Source organism: Microcaecilia unicolor, chromosome 2 (genome assembly GCF_901765095.1).
Source record: "Microcaecilia unicolor chromosome 2, aMicUni1.1, whole genome shotgun sequence".
NCBI lineage: Eukaryota > Metazoa > Chordata > Amphibia > Gymnophiona > Siphonopidae > Microcaecilia > Microcaecilia unicolor.
In genome coordinates, this window is record NC_044032.1 from 623195115 (window position 1) to 623213757 (window position 18643).

At 41.5% G+C, this 18643-nt stretch overlaps 1 protein-coding gene across 1 annotated transcript in view; it reads left to right on the forward strand.

The window, feature by feature from the left end:
• The window catches only part of OTUD4 (OTU deubiquitinase 4), a 246343-nt gene that overhangs the window by 135875 nt on the left and 91825 nt on the right, over nucleotides 1–18643 (forward strand). Inside the window, 1 exon segment of the mRNA XM_030191676.1 lies at nucleotides 8992–9154. Coding sequence (XP_030047536.1) covers nucleotides 8992–9154 — 163 coding nt within the window.

An 18643-nucleotide genomic window follows, 5' to 3' on the forward strand; every position in this document is an offset into this window, starting at 1 on the left:
ATAAAGAACAAAATTACAGAGCGTATACATAAGCTTGGATTAATAAGTCTACCACGAGAACCCATAATGACTAGAACACAACCCTTACACTCCTTTATTCAGAATGTCTCACTGTATAGCTGCATAACCTGATCCTCTTGTCCTATCCCTCTGTAACACCAATTGTATTTCTTCTCTGTTACGGCGATGTCATAACAGATCTCTGTAAGCCACATTGAGCCTGCAAATAGGTGGGAAAATGTGGGCTACAAGTGCAATAAATAAATAATAAATAAGACAAAACCAACATGGATTTAGTGAAGGGAAATCTTGCCTCACCAATCTACATTTCTTTTGAAGGGGTGAACAGAAGTGGATAAAGGTGAGCTGGCCAATATTGCATATCTGAATTTTCAAAAGGCATTTGACAAAGTACCTTATGAAAGACTTCAGAGGAAATTGGAGAGTCATGGGATAGGAGGTAGTGTCCTATTTTGGATTAAAAACGCCACCAAAAGATAGAAAACAGAGAGTAGGGTTAAATGGTCAGTATTCTCAATGGAAAAGTGTAGTTAGTGGGGTTCCCCAGCGGTCTGTGCTGGGACTGCTGCTTTTTAACATATTTATAAATGACCTAGAGATGGGAGTAACTAGTGAGATAATTAAATTTGCTGTTGACACAAAGTTATTCACTCTCTACATTTTGCGAGAAAAAGGGGGATAAAGATACCCAAGGAAAAGTTGTCAACCACTTGGTGTGTAAGTAGTTCTTCCCCTACATGGCTCAGCTAGACCGGACTCCTCGGTTTGCCTCTCCTGGCCGCCAGGCACTCGCTCACCAGTGGCTTTGACAGTTGGTGGTTGAGGCCTCCTGTTAAATGGCGCTTTGATCGCCACAGCAAATGCCACTCAGCTCATCTGATTTGGGCTCTGGTAGGTATACTTCACTCATTCTTAAGTTATTTTCCCTTGTTGCTGCAGGTCTTAAACCTTTTCTTCCATCCCGATGGGGGGTGGGGGGGTGGGGTGGAATTAGTCATTCAGAAAATTCTTTAGAATATACACGTATCTTTCTTGTAACACCATACTAGCCGAGATAGGTCTAAGTACATTCTGAGAGCAGAGGAAGCCTCTCTGGGTAAGCGAACAATTACTTTGTTGGGAGATTTGGTGTTTAAAGATTGGGATAGAAGAGAATTTGCATGTTTATTGGTGGTCTGTTTCGATTTAGAGGGTCTTAGTCTTTTGTTGTCTTTTCCAGCCACCCCAGTCTCATCTCTTTATTACAGGACAAAGGGAAATTTGTGGCCACAGGGTATTTTTTATCGTGATTTCATCATAAACAAATTTACAATTCAATGAGAAGCAAACATAAAATAAAAGCATAAAATATACACACTAATCTTAAACCACTTTGTATTTATTTATTTATTGCACTTGTATCCCACATTTTCCCACCTATTTGCAGGCTCAATGTGGCTTACAAAGATCTGTTATGGCATCGCCATTTCAGGGTAATAGATACAGTTGGAGTTACAAAGATTAAGGATAACAAAAAATGGCTAAGCAGACAGTTGTAGAGGGAAGACTTACAGAATCAAGATGGGGTAGTGAAGTGTTATAATTAGGCTATGGATTCTCATGATAGGCCTTGTTGAAGAGAGAGGTTTTCAGAGATTTGCGGAAGTTAGTTATTTTGTTGATTGTTTTCAGGCTGGTTGGTAGTGTATTCCACACTTGCGTGCTCACGTAGGAAAAGCTGGTCGCGTGAGTTAGTTTGTATTTTAATCCTTTACAGCTGGGGAAGTGTAGATAGAGAAATGTGCGGGCAGATCTTTTAGCATTTCTGGGAGGTAAGTCCAAGAGGTCTAGCATGTAAGCCGGGGCATCTCTGTAAATGATTTTATGAACAATCGTGCAAATCTTGAACGCAGTACGTTCTTTCAGTGGGAGCCAGTGTAGTTTCTCTGTTAGGGGTTTTGCACTTTCATATTTTGTTTTTCCAAATACGAGTCTGGCTGCAGTGTTCTGGGTTGTTTGAAGTTTTTTGATAGTCTGTTCTTTGCAGCCAGCGTAAAGTGCGTTGCAATTGTCCAGTTGACTTAGTACCATTTGATTGCATCAGGTTTCAAAAAAATGGATCTTGGGAAGAAAGGTTTTACTCTTTTTTGAGTTTCCACATGGAGTGGGAACATCTTCTTGGTTGTGTTGTTCACGTTGTTTTCGAGTGTGAGATTTCGATCAATGGTAACTCCAAGAAGTTTCAAAGTGTTTGAGACTGGGAGGGAAAAGTTAGGTGTGGTTATGGTGGTGAACTTACTTGTATTATGTCGTGAGGTGAGTACAAGACATTGTGTTTTTTCTGCGTTATGTTTTAGCTGAAATGCATCCACCCAGGTGTGCATAATTTGGAAGCTTTGGTTGATATGGGTGATTTCTTTTAGATCATTTTTGAACAGGATGTAAATCGTGACGTCATCTGCATATATATATATATATGGGTTGAGGTTTTGATTGGCTAGTAGCTTGGCTAGTGGTATCATCATTAGGTTGAAGAGGGTTGGTGAGAGGGGGGATCCTTGGGGGACTCCACATTCAGGTGTCCAGGGGGCTGATAAGGCCGGTTTAGCTGTTAATTGGTATGATCCTGTGGTCAGGAATCCTCTAAACCAGTTAAGAACATTACCTCCAACTCCAAAGTATTCTAGGGTATGTAGTAATATTCCATGGTTGACCATGTCAAAGGCACTGGACATGTCAAATTGTAAGAGAAGTATGTTACTGCCAGTTGCAATTGTTTGTTTACATTTATTCATTAAAGTCACTAGTACTGTTTCGGTGCTGTGGTTCGACCGAAATCCTGATTGTGATTCGTGCAGAATTGAGTGTTTATTTAGGTAGGTCGTGAGCTGTTTCGACCTACTGTTATTAGTTTAAGTATCTCTACACACTTTGCAAATTTTACTTGCCAGTATTAAGTTGCAGACAGTAGTTCAGCAGTGAGATGGTTACTATTCAGCGTATGATTTCCGAGTTGGTGAGAGTTTGTAGGTGTGTACTCAGCACAGAATACTGCTAGCTCTCAGAGAACATTTAATATCTTGAAAATAGAGTAGTGGACTTGGAGGAGCCAAGGCAGACAGAAGTCTGTAGAGGAGACCTACAGGGACATAGTACAGAAGTTCCACCTCCACTCTGGCAACTTCTGCCTTGGAGAAGAGGGCCATCTGAAAGTAGAGCAGGAAGTAATTCCTTAGCCATGACCTATCCTTCAAGTTATACAGTATCCTCTTGCACCATAGATGTGTCTTCAGGAGCTTGTGCCCAGGAGTGAAGAATTAGGACAGCCATTTTAGTTGGAGATTGGATCATTAAGCATATAGATAGCTGGGTGATTGGTGGGTTTGAGGGTCGCTTTGTCACTTGCCTGCATAGTGCAAAGATGGTGGACATCATTCATCACCTAGATAAGATTGTAGGTAATGCTGGGGAGGAGCCAGCTGTCTTTGTTATATGTGAATACTAATAACATAAGAAAATGTGGGAGAGAGGTTTTTAGAAGTCAATGGCTTGGACCCGGGGCCTGATGAGCAACCCGCAGACCGTTTACTCTCCAGTTTTTCCACTCTCTCTGTTGCTTCAGTCAAGTTAGAGCTCCGAAGATTTGTTAGGAAGTATTGCAGGCTGGATATATGCCCCAACTACTTGCTCCAAAGTGCCCCTGCCTGTTTCCTAGATGACTTGACGCTGCACCTCTACTACTGGCAAGTTCCCCACAAGCCATGGTAACATCTTACTAACCCCGGTACCTAAAGATGCTAAGAAAAACAGTAGTGATCTGACCAACTACCGGCCAATAGCCTCCATCCCCCTATTTGTAAAGCTAATGGAGAGCTTGGTGAATAAACAACTCAGTGAGCACCTGAATAAATTTAATGTTCTGCACGCCTCGCAATTGGGATTTCGACCGCTCCACAGTACTGAGACCGTACTTGTCACTCTTCTATCCAACTTCAAGAAGGAAATAGTTGAAGGGAAGAGCATTTTACTATTGCAGTTCGGCATGTCCAGCGCCTTTGACATGGTGCACCATGGTATACTTCTATGGCTCCTTGACTACTTCGGTGCAAGTGGTAATGTACTTGCCTGGCTTAGAGGTTGTCTTACAACAAGATCCTAACAAGTACAAGCCAACTCCACCTTTTCGTCCCACTGGAAAGCAGGCTGCAGTGTGCCACAGGGCTCCCCACCATCGCCTACCTTCTTCAATGTGATGTTGATCCCCCTGGCAACGGCTCTCTCCAAACTGGGATTGAACCCGTTTATCTATGCAGATGACATCATGATCTTCCTCCCTTTTGAGAAAGACCTCACTGAAATTACCAATCGGATACGTCAAGGCTTTAACACCATGCTCGACTGGGCCAACTCCTTCAGATTCAAACTCAACGCTGAGAAAATGCACTGCTTGATCCTCTCCTCTCCCTATAACAAACTCTGGCCCCCTACATTGATTACTCCTGAGCTTGTCCTGCCTATCTCGTCATCCCTAAAAATCTTGGGAGTACTGCTTGACAGATCTTTGACATTAGAGCAGTATGTGAACTCTACAGTCAAGCAAATGTTCTACTCTCTCTGGAGGCTTAAGCGTATGAAGCCATACTTCCCTCGAGATGTATTCCGTGGTCTTGTCCAGTCCCTGGTGATTAGCCATCTCGATTACTGCAATAGCATCTATGGGGGATGTACAAATATGCTCCTGAAAAAATTGCAAACAGCTCAGAATACAGCAGCCCGACTTATCTTCGGCAAGTCTAGATTTGACAGTTCGAGGCCGTTGCGCGAGCGGCTGCATTGGCTTCCTGTAAAGGACCGCATCGCCTTCAAAACCTGCGCATTGGTGCACAAAATCATCTATGGCGATGCCCCTTCCTACATGGACACTCTCATTAATCTGCCGCTCAGGAATTCCCGTAGGTCGGCCCGCTCGTACCTCAACCTCCACTACCCTGCCCCTCATGGCCTCAAATATAAGACCACCTATGGCTCCTTTTTTCCTTACCTCAGCACTCAATTGTGGAACGGGTTGCCTCGAGAGGTCAAATTCACTTCTGATCACCCGACCTTCAAGAAGCGACTCAAGACCTTCCTCTTTGGCAGTGCATACGCTAAGAGCCCTACAGGTGCCGTACCCTTTTAGCCCATGACTCCTTCCTTGCTGATTTATCTCCTCCCCTCTCTTCCTCTTCCTCCTTCGTTGTTTCTCTTCTCTCCTGTGACCTTGTCTACTGTACTTTGTACTATTGTTGCTTATTAATTATTGTACGCCACATTGAGCCTGCCTATAGGTGGGAATACTGTGGGATATTAATGTCATAAATAAATAAATTGTAGGCTCCTAGGTAGAAAATTGAAATCAAAACCTCCACAGTAGCATTCTCAGAAATGCTCCTCATTCTACACGCAGGACCAAAGAGGCAGGCAGGCAGAGCTTTGGAATCTGTGTGGACATGATGGAAGAGGGACTGGGCAATATTCTTGGGAAGGGCAAGCTTATTCCAAAACCATGGGTTCTACCTTGAAGGGGGGGGGGCAAGGTAGAAAGTGTTTGACAGAGTCCCTCATGAGGGATTCCTGAGGAAACTAAAAATCCAGGAAATAGGAGGCAGTGTCTTATTGTGTACTGGGGCCTGGTTAAAATATAGAAAACAGAGTAGAATTAAATTGTCAGCCCTCTCAGTGGAAGAGGGTAACTATTGGAGTACCTCAGGGATCTGTACCATGACCCATGCTTTTAACATTTATAAATGATCTGGCAAAGGGAATGACAAGTGAGATAATTAGATTTGCAGATGCCATAATTATTCAAAGTTGTTAAATTGTATATGGATTCTGAGAAACTGCAGGAGGACCTTAAAAGACAGGTGAAATTTAATGTGAACAGGCACAAAGTGATGCACATGGAGAAGAATAAATCAAATTGTAGTTATGGGGAGGGGGAATCTATAAAATGGGGGCTAACATTTATCTGCCGAAAACAATCATAAATGATTAGAATAATGGCATATATGTGTGCACATATATAAATGACAAAAACCTACCTAGGCACTATTTTGTAAACATACAACAGCATACATTTTACAGGTAGGCATATACATAGTTGGAGCTTTATGGCTGACATAAGTGCTTGCTTACGCTTGCTTGTGTATATAAATGATTATGCTTTCCTTGATTAAATGGGTACCTCTAAATACAGGCACACAATTACCGAATTACCCTAATGATGCTAGGCTTCACATTATGAGTTGCCACCCAGCAAAAGGATATAGGTGTCATCGTGGAGAAAACTGAAATCTGCTCGGTTTGCAGTGGTGGTCAAAAAAACAAGCAGTGTTAGAAATTATTTGGAAAAGAATAAAAAATAAAATACAAAATATGATAATGTGTCTGTATTGCTCCATGATGCAATCTCACCTTATGTATTGTGTGCAGTTTTGGTCACCACATCTCTAAAAAGATACAGTGGAATTAGAAAAGAGAGGACATCAAAATGATTTAAGGGGGTGGAATGACTCTTATATGAAGAAAGGCTAGGCAGGTTGAGGCTCTTGAGTTTTAAGAGGAGACAATTGAGGGGAGATAAGATAAGAGGTTTTAGTGGGGTGGAACAGGTAAATGGGGTTATATTTTATACTTTTGCAAAATGTACAAAGACTAGAGGACATGCCAGGAAGTTTTTAATACATTTAAAACAAATTGGCGTAAATATTTTTTAATTCTACACATTATGCTTTGGAAGTTGTTGCAAAAGGATATGGTAAAAGCAGTTAGCGTAGTTAAAGTTTGAAAAAATCCCGGAAGAAGGTCCATAAATAAAGGTAGACCTGACTTTTGGCTTCCAGAAACCCTCCACAAAGAAATCTTAACAGCTTAAGTGGGCTTATTTTACATACTGAAGTGACACCAATAATTATGATCCCTTTCAATGCCCAACTCCAACATATACTGGACTACCCTCTGCACCGCTCAACCTCTGACCTGAAGACAAATTCTGCCCGCCTATATTTTTTGGCCATTATGGCCGACCATGAGCTGGTTGTTGGAAGAATAGTTTCCTTTCATCTGCTATTATCCCAATTTTTCATGCAAGGCTTGACAAACACAAAACCACCCATTTCTTCCTAGGGCCCTAATATTTGCTCTAGGACAACTCCTAAAGCTTCCTTTTGAACCATCGGGGCAAGCATCCCTAAAGCATTTATCTTGGGAAAATTACACTCTTAGTAGCCTCACCTCTGCTTGGAGAGTCAGCAAATTTCATGCTCTTCCTAAACCACCTTCCTTACATTTAGTTTTTTCTGATCTGTGTAGTAATGCCTATGCATCCAAAATTCCTTCCCCAAGTTGTCTCAGAATTCCATCTGAATTAATTGATCAGTCCTTCCAATTTTTTCCTTAAACCTCTTTCCAGCCAGTCTATGAAGATACACCACACTCTGGACTGCAGTCATTCCTTTACTGTCTAAACCAGCAAGGGTCATCAAGATGGTGCTCTCGGCTCTCTCTCTCTCTAAGTCCAAATAATCTTCAACTGCAGGTGATTAAACATATCCTCTTGACTTGGGTGTTGGATTGCATTAACTTTTATTAAGCTACAGTTAGCCTTGCATCATCTGACTGAATTAGAGTGCAGGCAGACAGTAAGGTTGATGGATGAGTCTTCCAACGCAATCACACTGACAGAAGGAGATTCTTAATAGTGTAGTTTTATTGATGAACAGAAGGACCCAACACTGGACCTTGTTTTGGCTTGAAAAGCCTGCCGCAGGGATCTCGGATGGAAAATGAGATCAGGTTATAAATACTTATCAGCTATAAAACCACATGGTATACTGTTCAACGATTCAGGAGGGCTTCACTTAGTACAGCTTACTCTTGCAAAAACGCGGGAACAAAAAAACGCCACGCATGCAAGTTATTCCTTTTGAAATAGTGAAACCAAGCCTTGTTTCCATGGGAGTGTCATATAGCCCCCAGCTGTAATATCCCAGCTATCAGGATGAGGCTGTAAATACTCAAAAGCAGCCAGAACACACAGCTCCCCAACAGGACCAGCCTCAGTGTAAAGCTCCGCCTAATGTCATTATCCAACTCCAAGCAAATGCGGCATCCATTGCCAGTCAATTCCACCTCAGTGTTATACATCTGCAAAGCAGCGACCTAGTCATCCCTCCATACCTTCACAAGGCATTGTTACTTGGATGACAGCTTCCCCCTTGACATTTTTGAACATGTGTTCTTAAAAAGCCTTTTCCTTCATGATTCTTCTACTGTAGTTTCATTGTAGTCCTTTTAATGGAAAATGTTAGTCTTAACAGCTGTTAAATTAAATTCTTGATATATTTCCATGATGTTCAAGTTCCCATGCGGAATGAATTTCAGGGTTTCCAAGCCTTGGGGATCACCATTGTCCCTTCGTTCTCTTGCAGACATTAGAGAAAGGGGAGTTATTTACGTGTAATGGGAGTGCTCATAGATAGTAAGGGAATGCAGCTACACTTTGCTCACCTTCCATCTCCTCTTGAACATATCTGCTGGCTATCTCAATGACAGGAGGAGGAGCAATTATTGGTATGGGAGCCCTGTGAATGTTTAGGAAGACGTTGGAACAGTGATGTTGGGATGAAATCACCATTATGTGTGGCTGTACTCCTCTGCTGCCTGTGGAGAACCTCCATTACAGGTAAGCAACTCTGGTTAACCGATGCCTTGAGCAAAGCTGTGCAGGTAGTTGCTGAACAGAAATAAGAGAGCCACCCATGGGTTTTGTTTTTGCAGGGTGATGTTTATCACCCAAGGGACAGCCTCTACAGCGAGTATGTGTTAAGTTAAACTGGTATTGCCTAATTATTGGAGGGGGGAGGTGTCATGGTAAAACTGTCAGTATATGTGGAAAGCTGTGTTGTGAAAGGGCTGCTTTCTTAGCTACCAAAACTTTGCTTTTTCATGTAGAAGATCGGATCGTGAAAGGAACGAAGATTTGGACTACACTAGCCGAGAAGGTGGTTATTTTGGGCTATCTCCAGAGGAACGCAGAGAGAAACAGGCTATTGAAGAATCCCGTTCACTTTATGAAATGCAGCACATGGATGAAGAGGCCTTCCCTGCCCTCTCTGTATGTATGAATTGGTTCCTGCATGGTCTTCCTCCCCTTTGGATGAGGAGAAAAGAAGCAGTGCCCTAAGTTTCTGTTGCTGATGTCACCTCTTAAGGGTATTATTGTTTATGACCTTTCACATGGTGCCCTGAAGAACTTCGAGAAGGTGGAAGATTCTAGAGTTCTACTTAGCAGCCCCCCCCCCCCCAAAAAAAAAGAAATATATATTTAAAAAAAATTCTCTCTGACCTTTGTCAGTCATGGCTTTGCAAGGGACTGGTCTGTCATTAATCTTTTTATCCTTTGTCTTGTATTAAGAATTAATCTCTCTTTTTTATTTTTTACCTTTTCTTCCAAGGTAAAGATTGTCTTTCTGATTTTAGTTCTTTTAGGGGGGGGATCCACCTCCCACAGTATTGCCAGACATTGGCTGGTTTTTTTTTGTGCCCCTGAGGCTCAAGTTAAAGATCAGGCCATCTTGTTCTGCTTTGCCTGTATTTTGATCATAACTATTACCACCTTTTTCCTTCTAGTAGTGTTTATTTTAAAATTTTGCTGGACAGGACATTCTACGTTTAGATGTTTGCCTTTTTGATCTTGGAGGCCCAAGGATCCTGCTTTGAACTCGAACATTGGGCAGGTCAGGTCACTGAGGAAAGGTTTGACTTCTCCAGATTTGTAGACCATGCCTACTTTATTCTTATGAGTATTAGGAATTAAATATACACTTGTTCTCTGGTGGAATCTTTCTCGTTGTGTATATAGTGCAGAAGTGTAGAAATCTTAAGTTGTTATGAACTTTAAGGAACTTCCCTAGGCTGAAGGCACAACTTTAGTGTATACTAAATTCTTTAGTGGTTGTAGGCTTTGGTTTGGTTTGTGCTTCACTTTTTTCCATATTTTCCAGAGTACATAACTCCTTTCTCCTTTTGGGCTGCCCTTTTTATTTAGTTTTTATTTTTTTACAGGCGCCCTATAAATTTGTGGCTGCTAGGTAGAAGGAGGTGAATGTGTTAAAATACGAAACCATTTTCCAGGTGAGGATAATTACCTGGAATTGGCCTTAACAGGTGATAGTTCTATGGATTTGCTACACCAGCCTAGGTTGAAAGGGATATGTAAAGGGAAATGATTTTCTGGTTTATATGCTGTTCTAGAATGTGCAGTTCCCAGCACTTTGCTCATGTCAAGTGAGTCATCCATAAAAGTCTGAAAAGGCTATTTACAGATAACCTTGCAGCCCTTGTGTCCAGACTGCTAGATATGAGGAACAGACTGCTGTATAGCATTTTGTGAGATGGAGAAGGGAGCGTTTTTTCTAGAGACTCCTTAAAAAATATCTCCCTAGACTGCATGCCATGTCTCACTTTGTGAATATCCTTCTGGCTGGTCTGGGGGTTGGTGTGGGCATTTGGGCAATGAAAGAGAGGTGGGAATTAACTATTCTGGGCACTGTTCCTGATCCTCATCTGCCTTTTCCTTTCTAAAGCACAGCATTATAAGACCATAGAAACACTTGCTTTTGGATTTCAAGTTCTTAGCTAGTCTTGCTTTTGTTAAGTTTTTCCTGTTCATTTTACTGTACAAGGAATCCTCACTTATTTCAGTTGTATATAAGGATTTTAACAAAATACAAACAAGATTAAAAGCAAATTTCCAGGATAGATATCAATATATACAAGAAAGAGAAAAGAAAATTAGAAGTAGGAAATATTGGAGCATGCTCCCGTTCTTAAACGAGGAAACCCATTTGCTAAGCCCTTAATGATGTAGCAAGCTAGAAGTTGTAAGCATCAAAAGAATACAGAATAACTGCAAGGGCTACATGGGATAACAGAATTAACAGAGGCGGGTGACTCCTTATAACCTAGTAATGGAAATGTGGAAATATTTTTTCACTCAATAGTTAAGCTCTGGAGCTCGCTGCTGGAGGATGTGGTAACAGCAGTTAGTGTATCTAGGTTTAAAAAGGTTTGTACAAGTTCCTGGAGGAAAAGTCCATAGTCTGTTATTGAGATGGACTGGTAGTATGGAATGCTTGCCCTGGGACTGGTAGTATGGAATATTGCTACTAATTGAGTTTCTGCTAGGTACTTGTGACTTGGATTGGCCACTCTTAGAAGTAGGATGCTGGGCTAGATGGACCATTGGTTTGACCCAGTATGGCAAGTTCTTATGAGCTTTCAAGAACCAGAGTACTCTTCATCAGATACATTAGATGAACCTTTGTTACATCAGACTGCCACAGCTACCTCTTAAATTTTTAATAATGGGATAACAGAATCAAATGTTGCTAAGGAAACCCTTCTTGTCAGATCTGTCCTGTCCACTTGGGGTCTTTATTAGTAATTTAGAAGAAGCAAGGCAAAAAAGCATCTAAAAAAAAATTATGCAGCTGATCTGCATCAAAAACTATATACTTAGCATTCCATTATTTAACTGTACACAAAGAACGATGCAAATCAAATGTAGCCCACAAGGAAAGTACCTTTTATCTCTTAGAAAAAAAAAAACAAAAAACAACTTTACACCAGTGCTTACCAAACTTTGTGAACCCCCCCCCCCCCCCCCCCCAGTGTTACCTTGTTATCTGTTTTGCTGCTCCTGATCCTCCTACAGCATCGACTGTGACACTACCACCATCCCCTGCTTTGTGTGGAGCCTGCTCAGGCTTTGTTATAGTATGGACTTTGATGGGAGATGTTGGCCGATGATATATATTCTTTCCCACCCCCCCAAAAAAAAGACAGCTTAGTTGGAAGCACTGCTTTACAGCTTGTGAGAGACTGAAATATCTGGAAAACCATAAACTGAACAGCTTAGAAGCTAAAATCTTACTAGAACATTCTAAGGCTCCAAATTTTATAGGGCTGCAAAGTGAAGGTCACTAAAAGCCTACTTCTTCATGGTTGTACTCAGAGGGAGCTTTCTAAGATCCCACAGATATCCAAGCCATTCTTTAAGAGAGTACTATTATCTCTCTTATTTATCTCATTGTATCCACCCTGCATGTATGAAAGGAGGAATAGACTCTACTGAAACCATTATTTAAAATACTTATAGCTCACAACTATCCTCAGTTCTAGATGAAGTACAGAAATACCTACATAAAATCGTATTTAAATTAGACAAAACAATTCCAATAAACTATAAAAATATAACACAATATTCTCCAACTATTTTCAGAACTCAAAATTGTTTCATCATCCATAGAAAAACAGTATCAAAGATTAAAGACCTGACTAAAAAGATTCTTCACCTGTTTCCTGAAGCAACAATAGTTCCCCATCAGTCAGATTCCTGCTGGCACTTAATTCATCTGGCCCATGAAGAGAAAAATGTTCTGTTACATGTCTTTGCTAATCAGTGTGTCCACATAGCAGGCAACTGCAAAGGTGCGTTCTAGAACTTTATTATAATATGGAAGCACGTTTCTGGTGAAAAAAAGCAATATTTAGCCCTTTGGTGTGATTCTCAAGGGCTTTATGTGGTCAACATACCTCTAATCATAGTGTCCTCCTTTCTACATCTTCTCCACCAGCATTATTTATTATTATTATATTATTATGACATTTCTATCCCGCATTTTCCCAAGAAAGCTCAGTTTCAATGCGGCTTACATAACAAATTAAGACAATATTAATACAAGAATACAACTAATTAAAATATATATTTTCATATTAGCTGAACATAGATCTAAAGAAGTGGGCTTTAAGCAAACTTCTAAGCAATATATAATTGACTTGAGTGTATAATATACTTGGGCAATGAGTTCCAGAGTTTGGTACTTTGGTAAGAAAAATTAGCATTATGGATAGTTTTGTAGGTTAAGTTTTTCAACTTGGGAAATGTAATACGAGATATTCTCTAGATGATGAGGTGTCATTTCATGGTGATAACTTTATATCTCAGTCTGGGTTTCGTTCACACCACAGCACCGAAACCGTGCTCATTACTTTACTCAACAGCTTTTGGCAAGAGATGGCTCGCGGGAAAAGTCTTCTGTTATTACAGTTCGATATGTCAAGTGCTTTTGACATGGTTGATCATGACATACTGCTGAACCTCCTCGATAGCTTAGGAATTTATGGACATGTTTATAACTAGATCATGGGCTTTCTTTCTGCCAGAACCTACCAGTTAATCGCCAACTCAGTTCTCTCAAAATCGTGGAAAGCTTCTTGTGGAGTCCCTCAAGGCTCTCCATTGTCGCCTACTCTCTTCAATATTATGATGATTCCACTGGCCAAGACCTTAAGTAACCTCGGATTTAACCCGCATATTTATGCTGATGATATTATTACTATTTACATTCCCTTCAAAAACGACTTGTCGGAGATCTCAAGAGAAGTGGACCGCTGTTTAACTACAATGTATTTTTGGGCATCCTCTTTCAAGCTCAAACTGAATACAGACAAAACTCACTGCCTGCTATTATCTTCTCAACACAACAAGTGTAGGCCTCCCACATTAGTTACCTCCACCTTATGCCTCCCCATTTTAGATAGCCTTAAAATTTTAGGAGTCACCCTTGACAGCTCACTGTCACTCGAGCAACACGTTCAGGCCACCACAAAGAAGATGTTTTTCTCGCTATGGAAAGTAAAAAGAATAAAACCGTTTTTTCCTCGAAGTCTTTAGAAGCCTCATACAATCCATCGTACTATGCCACCTGGACTACTGTAACGGAGTGTATGCCGGATGCAAACGGCAACTGCTTAAGACGCTGCAGACTGCCCAAAACACAGCGGCAAGATTGGTTTGTGGTAATTCTAAGTTTGAGCCTGCCACGCCCCTTCGAAAAAGTTACATTGGCTCCCTGTCACAGAGCGTATCACCTTCAAACTTTGCTCTCTAGTACACCAAATACTTTACGGCGAGGTACCTGGCTACATGATAGATCTCATCTCCTTACCGCTCCGGAATGCGTCCTGTTTTGCCCGCTCGTATCTTACCCTCCACTGTCCGAACTGCACTGGAGTCAAGTACAAAACTGCGTATGCTACCTCCTTCTCTTTCCTTAGGACTCAGTTTTGGAACTCTTTACCAAGGTCCATCAGAACCATTGCAGATCATCCAACGTTCCGAAAATCGCTGAAGACCATGTTGTTCAGAAATGCCTACCCTGCTGGCTCTCCCAGTGACTCCACTGCTGGACGCACGCCAACCTAAGAAGTTTGGACATATTCCCTTCCCTACCAGCTTGTCCTCTATCCCCATTCATTCCTATTCTTCCCCATTATCACTTGTAGGTTTGCTGTATTAGTTTCATTTTACTACATTGGCACTTGCCTCTTTGGTGCATTGTAAGCCACATTGAGCCTGACATTGTTGGGAAACTGTGAGGTACAAATGAGATAAATGAATAAATAAATATATAAGGCAGGAAGCTCTGTTTTATGTAGTTTTCTTAGGAGACTCCGCTTAATGCTTGCATAAATTGAATTGCAATAGTCAAATTTGATTAAGACTAACGACTGAACTGAAGTGCGAAAGACTGATCTTGAAAAGGATTGTCTTAATCTTTTATGTTTCCACAGTGAATTAAAGGCATTCAAGACTACTTTGGAAATTTGGCAATGAAAAGAAAGAAACTGATCAATTAAGATCCCCAAGATTTTCATTGTTGAATCCAAAGAATAAATAATATCAGTCTTAAAATTTTAGACGGTTATTTTGTTTCAATTTTTTATTGAAAAGAATAAATAGCAACAATGACATCAAATGAACAGCCTCCAAATGGATAAACAAAATCAGAAGCTAGTTTAATCCCAGATACCTTCTCCCTTAACTTATCCTCTCCTTACTAAAAAAAACAAAACAAAACCCAAAAGGCAACCCAAACGCCTAAGGACTGATCAAAGAAGAGTCTGGGTGTGAGGTCCATTGGACATACAGATTCCACATATGGTGATAGGTCAATATACAACCTGTGTGTAAGGCTTTCAGTTTAGACATTAGGTGGATATAGTCCAATTTGCACAGAATCACTCGTAGACCAGGAAGAGTAGACTGTTTCCTGGATGCCGCTAATTCCAGCTTGCTAGCCACAAAAACTTGTGTGACCAAATGGTGAGTTGACTAATTCACTCCGTGAGGTTTCAAGTGCAAAAGGCAATGATCCATTTTCATAGGGTAAGAAAGCTGGGTTAAGCTAAAGACAAATTTGAAAACAGTGGTCCAGAATGGGCATGAGGACAGGCCTACCAGATGTGAAACATATCCCCCTTCGGCCCACACTGACGCCAAAACAAAGTTGATCCTAGATGAAACATTTTAGTAAAGTGCTGAGGGGTATAATACCAGCAGTACAGCATTTTATAGCCACTTTCCACCAGAGTATTAGAGATAGATACCTTAAGTAGAGATTTAAACACCTGCTCCCACTGTGGGTATTCATAAGATGCAAACTAATACTTAAATATGCAGCACTCCGAAAATGTTGTTATAACTTGTGCTTATAATGTGCTATGGAGAAAAAGCCCTCAGAAACCGGAGGCAGCCTGCCTGAGGTTTTGAACGTGGTTATGAGCTACGAACTTGAATCTATAATGCATGCTCGGATTCTATCATTGGGCAAAAAAATCCACATAGCACTAGCATTTGACTTAAGCTATGAATGACTGTAATAAATCACTCCTAAGATTTACTTCTGAGAGTAACCCCTTCAACAGCAGCAAGGTAAATGAACTTGCACTTAGCTTTAGTGAAGCACTCGTCGTTATCTGTTTGACGGGGACCACCGTTTCACCCCAAAACACAAGGTTTCTTCTGCAATTCCAAGAAGTCGTCCACATCGGAGAGGCAGCTCACAGTTGAAGACCGTAGGGTCAGTATTTTCTCATTGAAATAAATTGCAAGTTGGGAAGCAGAAGGAAGATCAGCACTGGAGAATTCTAGAGTACGGGTATCAAGGAAAGAGTTTATCAGCTGGTATAACTTTGTGATGTCCCGGTCAGCAGACTGTAGCGTAGCGGAAAAGTACTTTCGCTTTGCTTGACGGGTGGCATACTTATACCTGCGGTGACTGCCTTTCCAAGCACCCAATGCAACATCCGACTTCCGCTTACGCCAGGCTCTTTCCAGACGTCTAGTCTCTGTTTTTAAGGCTCTGAGATCAGCCGAGAACCAGGGTGTAGAGTTGCGGATGTGGGAAGTCTTGAGATGGGTAGGTGCAATATGGTCCAGCACAACCTTGCAGTGGTTCTCCCAGTCAGAGAGATAGGTTGGCGTGGTTGGCTGCAAATCCACGCCGCAACTGTAAAGGGACTTCCAGAACAGGCTGGGATCAATGACGCCTCTAGTGTTGTATTGTCGGATTTGACGGGGCTGGGGGAGGCCTGAGGTTTGCCAACGCAAGGAAAACTGCAACTTAAAGTGGTCCGACCAAGTCGTTGCATACCAGCCAATATCGTGTAGGGAAAAGCTCTTACTGTCCAAGAATCTATATGAAAGGAGATCTAGGGAATGGCCTTTACAGTGAGATGAACCAGATATAGGGCAATCAAGGTTGCAAAGGTGGAGAAAATCTAGGAACTGGGAAGTATCCGGAGAGGCAGGATTATCTAGATGAAGGTTGAGGTCACCCAGCAGGAGTATATTCGGGTTATTTAAGCAGATGTGCGAGATGAAATCCAGTAGCTCAGATTGACTGCAGGACCAGGCAACCGGGGGTCTGTAGAGCAGCGCACAGATTAAATGGCCATGAAGGGAAGGATGAGGAATCTTGACTGCTGCGATTTCCAGCGACGAAGAGATCAAATCCGAGCTTGTGTCTACTGTAAGGTGGGAACGATAAATGAGTGCCAGCCCACCACCTCGTTTGTCTGATCTTGTAGCCTTTCGGGCAGAGATCCAGCATGGTGGGGTCTTTTGGTGTTCTGATCCAGGTTTCTGTGATGAACAGCATATCAAGAGCAGCAGAGGAGATCCAATCAAAAATCAGCTCAGGTTTATTCACTACGGATCTGGCATTTATGTAGCCCACTCGAAACGACTGGAATGATGCAGGCTGTGCTCGCATGAGAGGAACAAGTGTATGACGATGTTGCATGTTGGGATGGGACAGAGATGCAAACTGAGGTACGAAGCAAGGCTGCGTACGGGATAAGAGGCTCTTATGACCAGAGATGAGTGGAATGTGAGCATAAGATGGTTCAGTGGCGGTCAGGACAGAGTGAATCAAGGCTAAGAGGTAGAGAATTTGAAATGTAGATGACGAGTACATGATTGATCCAGGAGATGGCAGTGGTAGAAGAGGGGTAGGGTTAAAAACCCGCTGTTAAATAACGGTGAATGATTGGTATGAGGTATAGCCGTCAGATAGCCAAAGACATAGTGAGTACAGTGCAGAGATGCGGGGAAGCTGACATCTAGCGCCTGGTGTCTCAACTAAATTCAGAGTTGGGAAAGCTGCTCCTACCTTGTAGCCTGGAGAGAGCTAACAGGGTAATTTTATACCCAGCCCTTCTGTTTGACCATGGTCTGAGATGATAAACAGAATTTCGGAGAAAATCCAAAACCTCACAAACGAATAGACAACAGCAAAGTAATGAGGCAAATACAGTGAGGATTTCTAAAGTTTAAGGACCTTTAATGTAGTTACAAATCCATCATGTGTGGGCGCCTGTAAACATATGCTAGTGAGAATACTGGTAACATGTTAATAGAATGCAGTCCTATGCTGAATTGCAGTGCCAGTGTTAAAATGAGGAACTCCTGCTCTGCTGTGCATTAACAGTTCTGGAGAACCCAGTGACGTGTTTCATGCAAAGCAGAATTTCAAACCAGTTGGAGGCCTACACAAATGAGAGAACTTAGGGCGGGAAAAAGAGCTCAAGTTCTATAAAGGGTACACTTGTTTCACGTGTGCTTTAGGTGGTGTACTGGTGACAGCTTTCTGCAGAAAGTTGAAATTTAATGGCAGAGTCTCTGAGCAACCGTAAAGCAGCTCCAGTGTGTTGACTGAGCAACAAGAAGCAAGCCCCAGTGCATTCACAATGAAGTGGCCCCTCCCTGGTACCACATTGTTTCAAGTCTTGAATGTTTTGCTAGTTTCCCTAGCACTTCATTATATTGTGCAATAAAAAAGTGAACAATGTCCATATAGATACTGGAAAAAAAAAAGACAAATGAATCTTTAAATAGCCCTAGTAGCATAGAATAAAATCATTCTCTTGGCACATCTCCATATTTTAATGGACCCAGTTATCATTTGCACATCAGGTATGGTTGTTCTTCAATGTGTTAGGGTTTTAATTAAAAAAAAAATACAAGATGATTTTTTTGTTATACTCTTTTTAAGACCATTGTAGGAGGGGAAAAAAGTTTTCCCCTCAAGCTCATAAAATGAGACTGTTGAAGATACCTGCAGAGTAGTACAGAAACTTTCTTGTGTAATGCAGCTTTATGTGGCCAGGTGAACAGGCCAGCCTTCCCAGATGTTCTCTTCAGCTTATTCTAGTTGTAAATCATCTTAACTTGAGGGTGGTACCTTTGTTTATATCA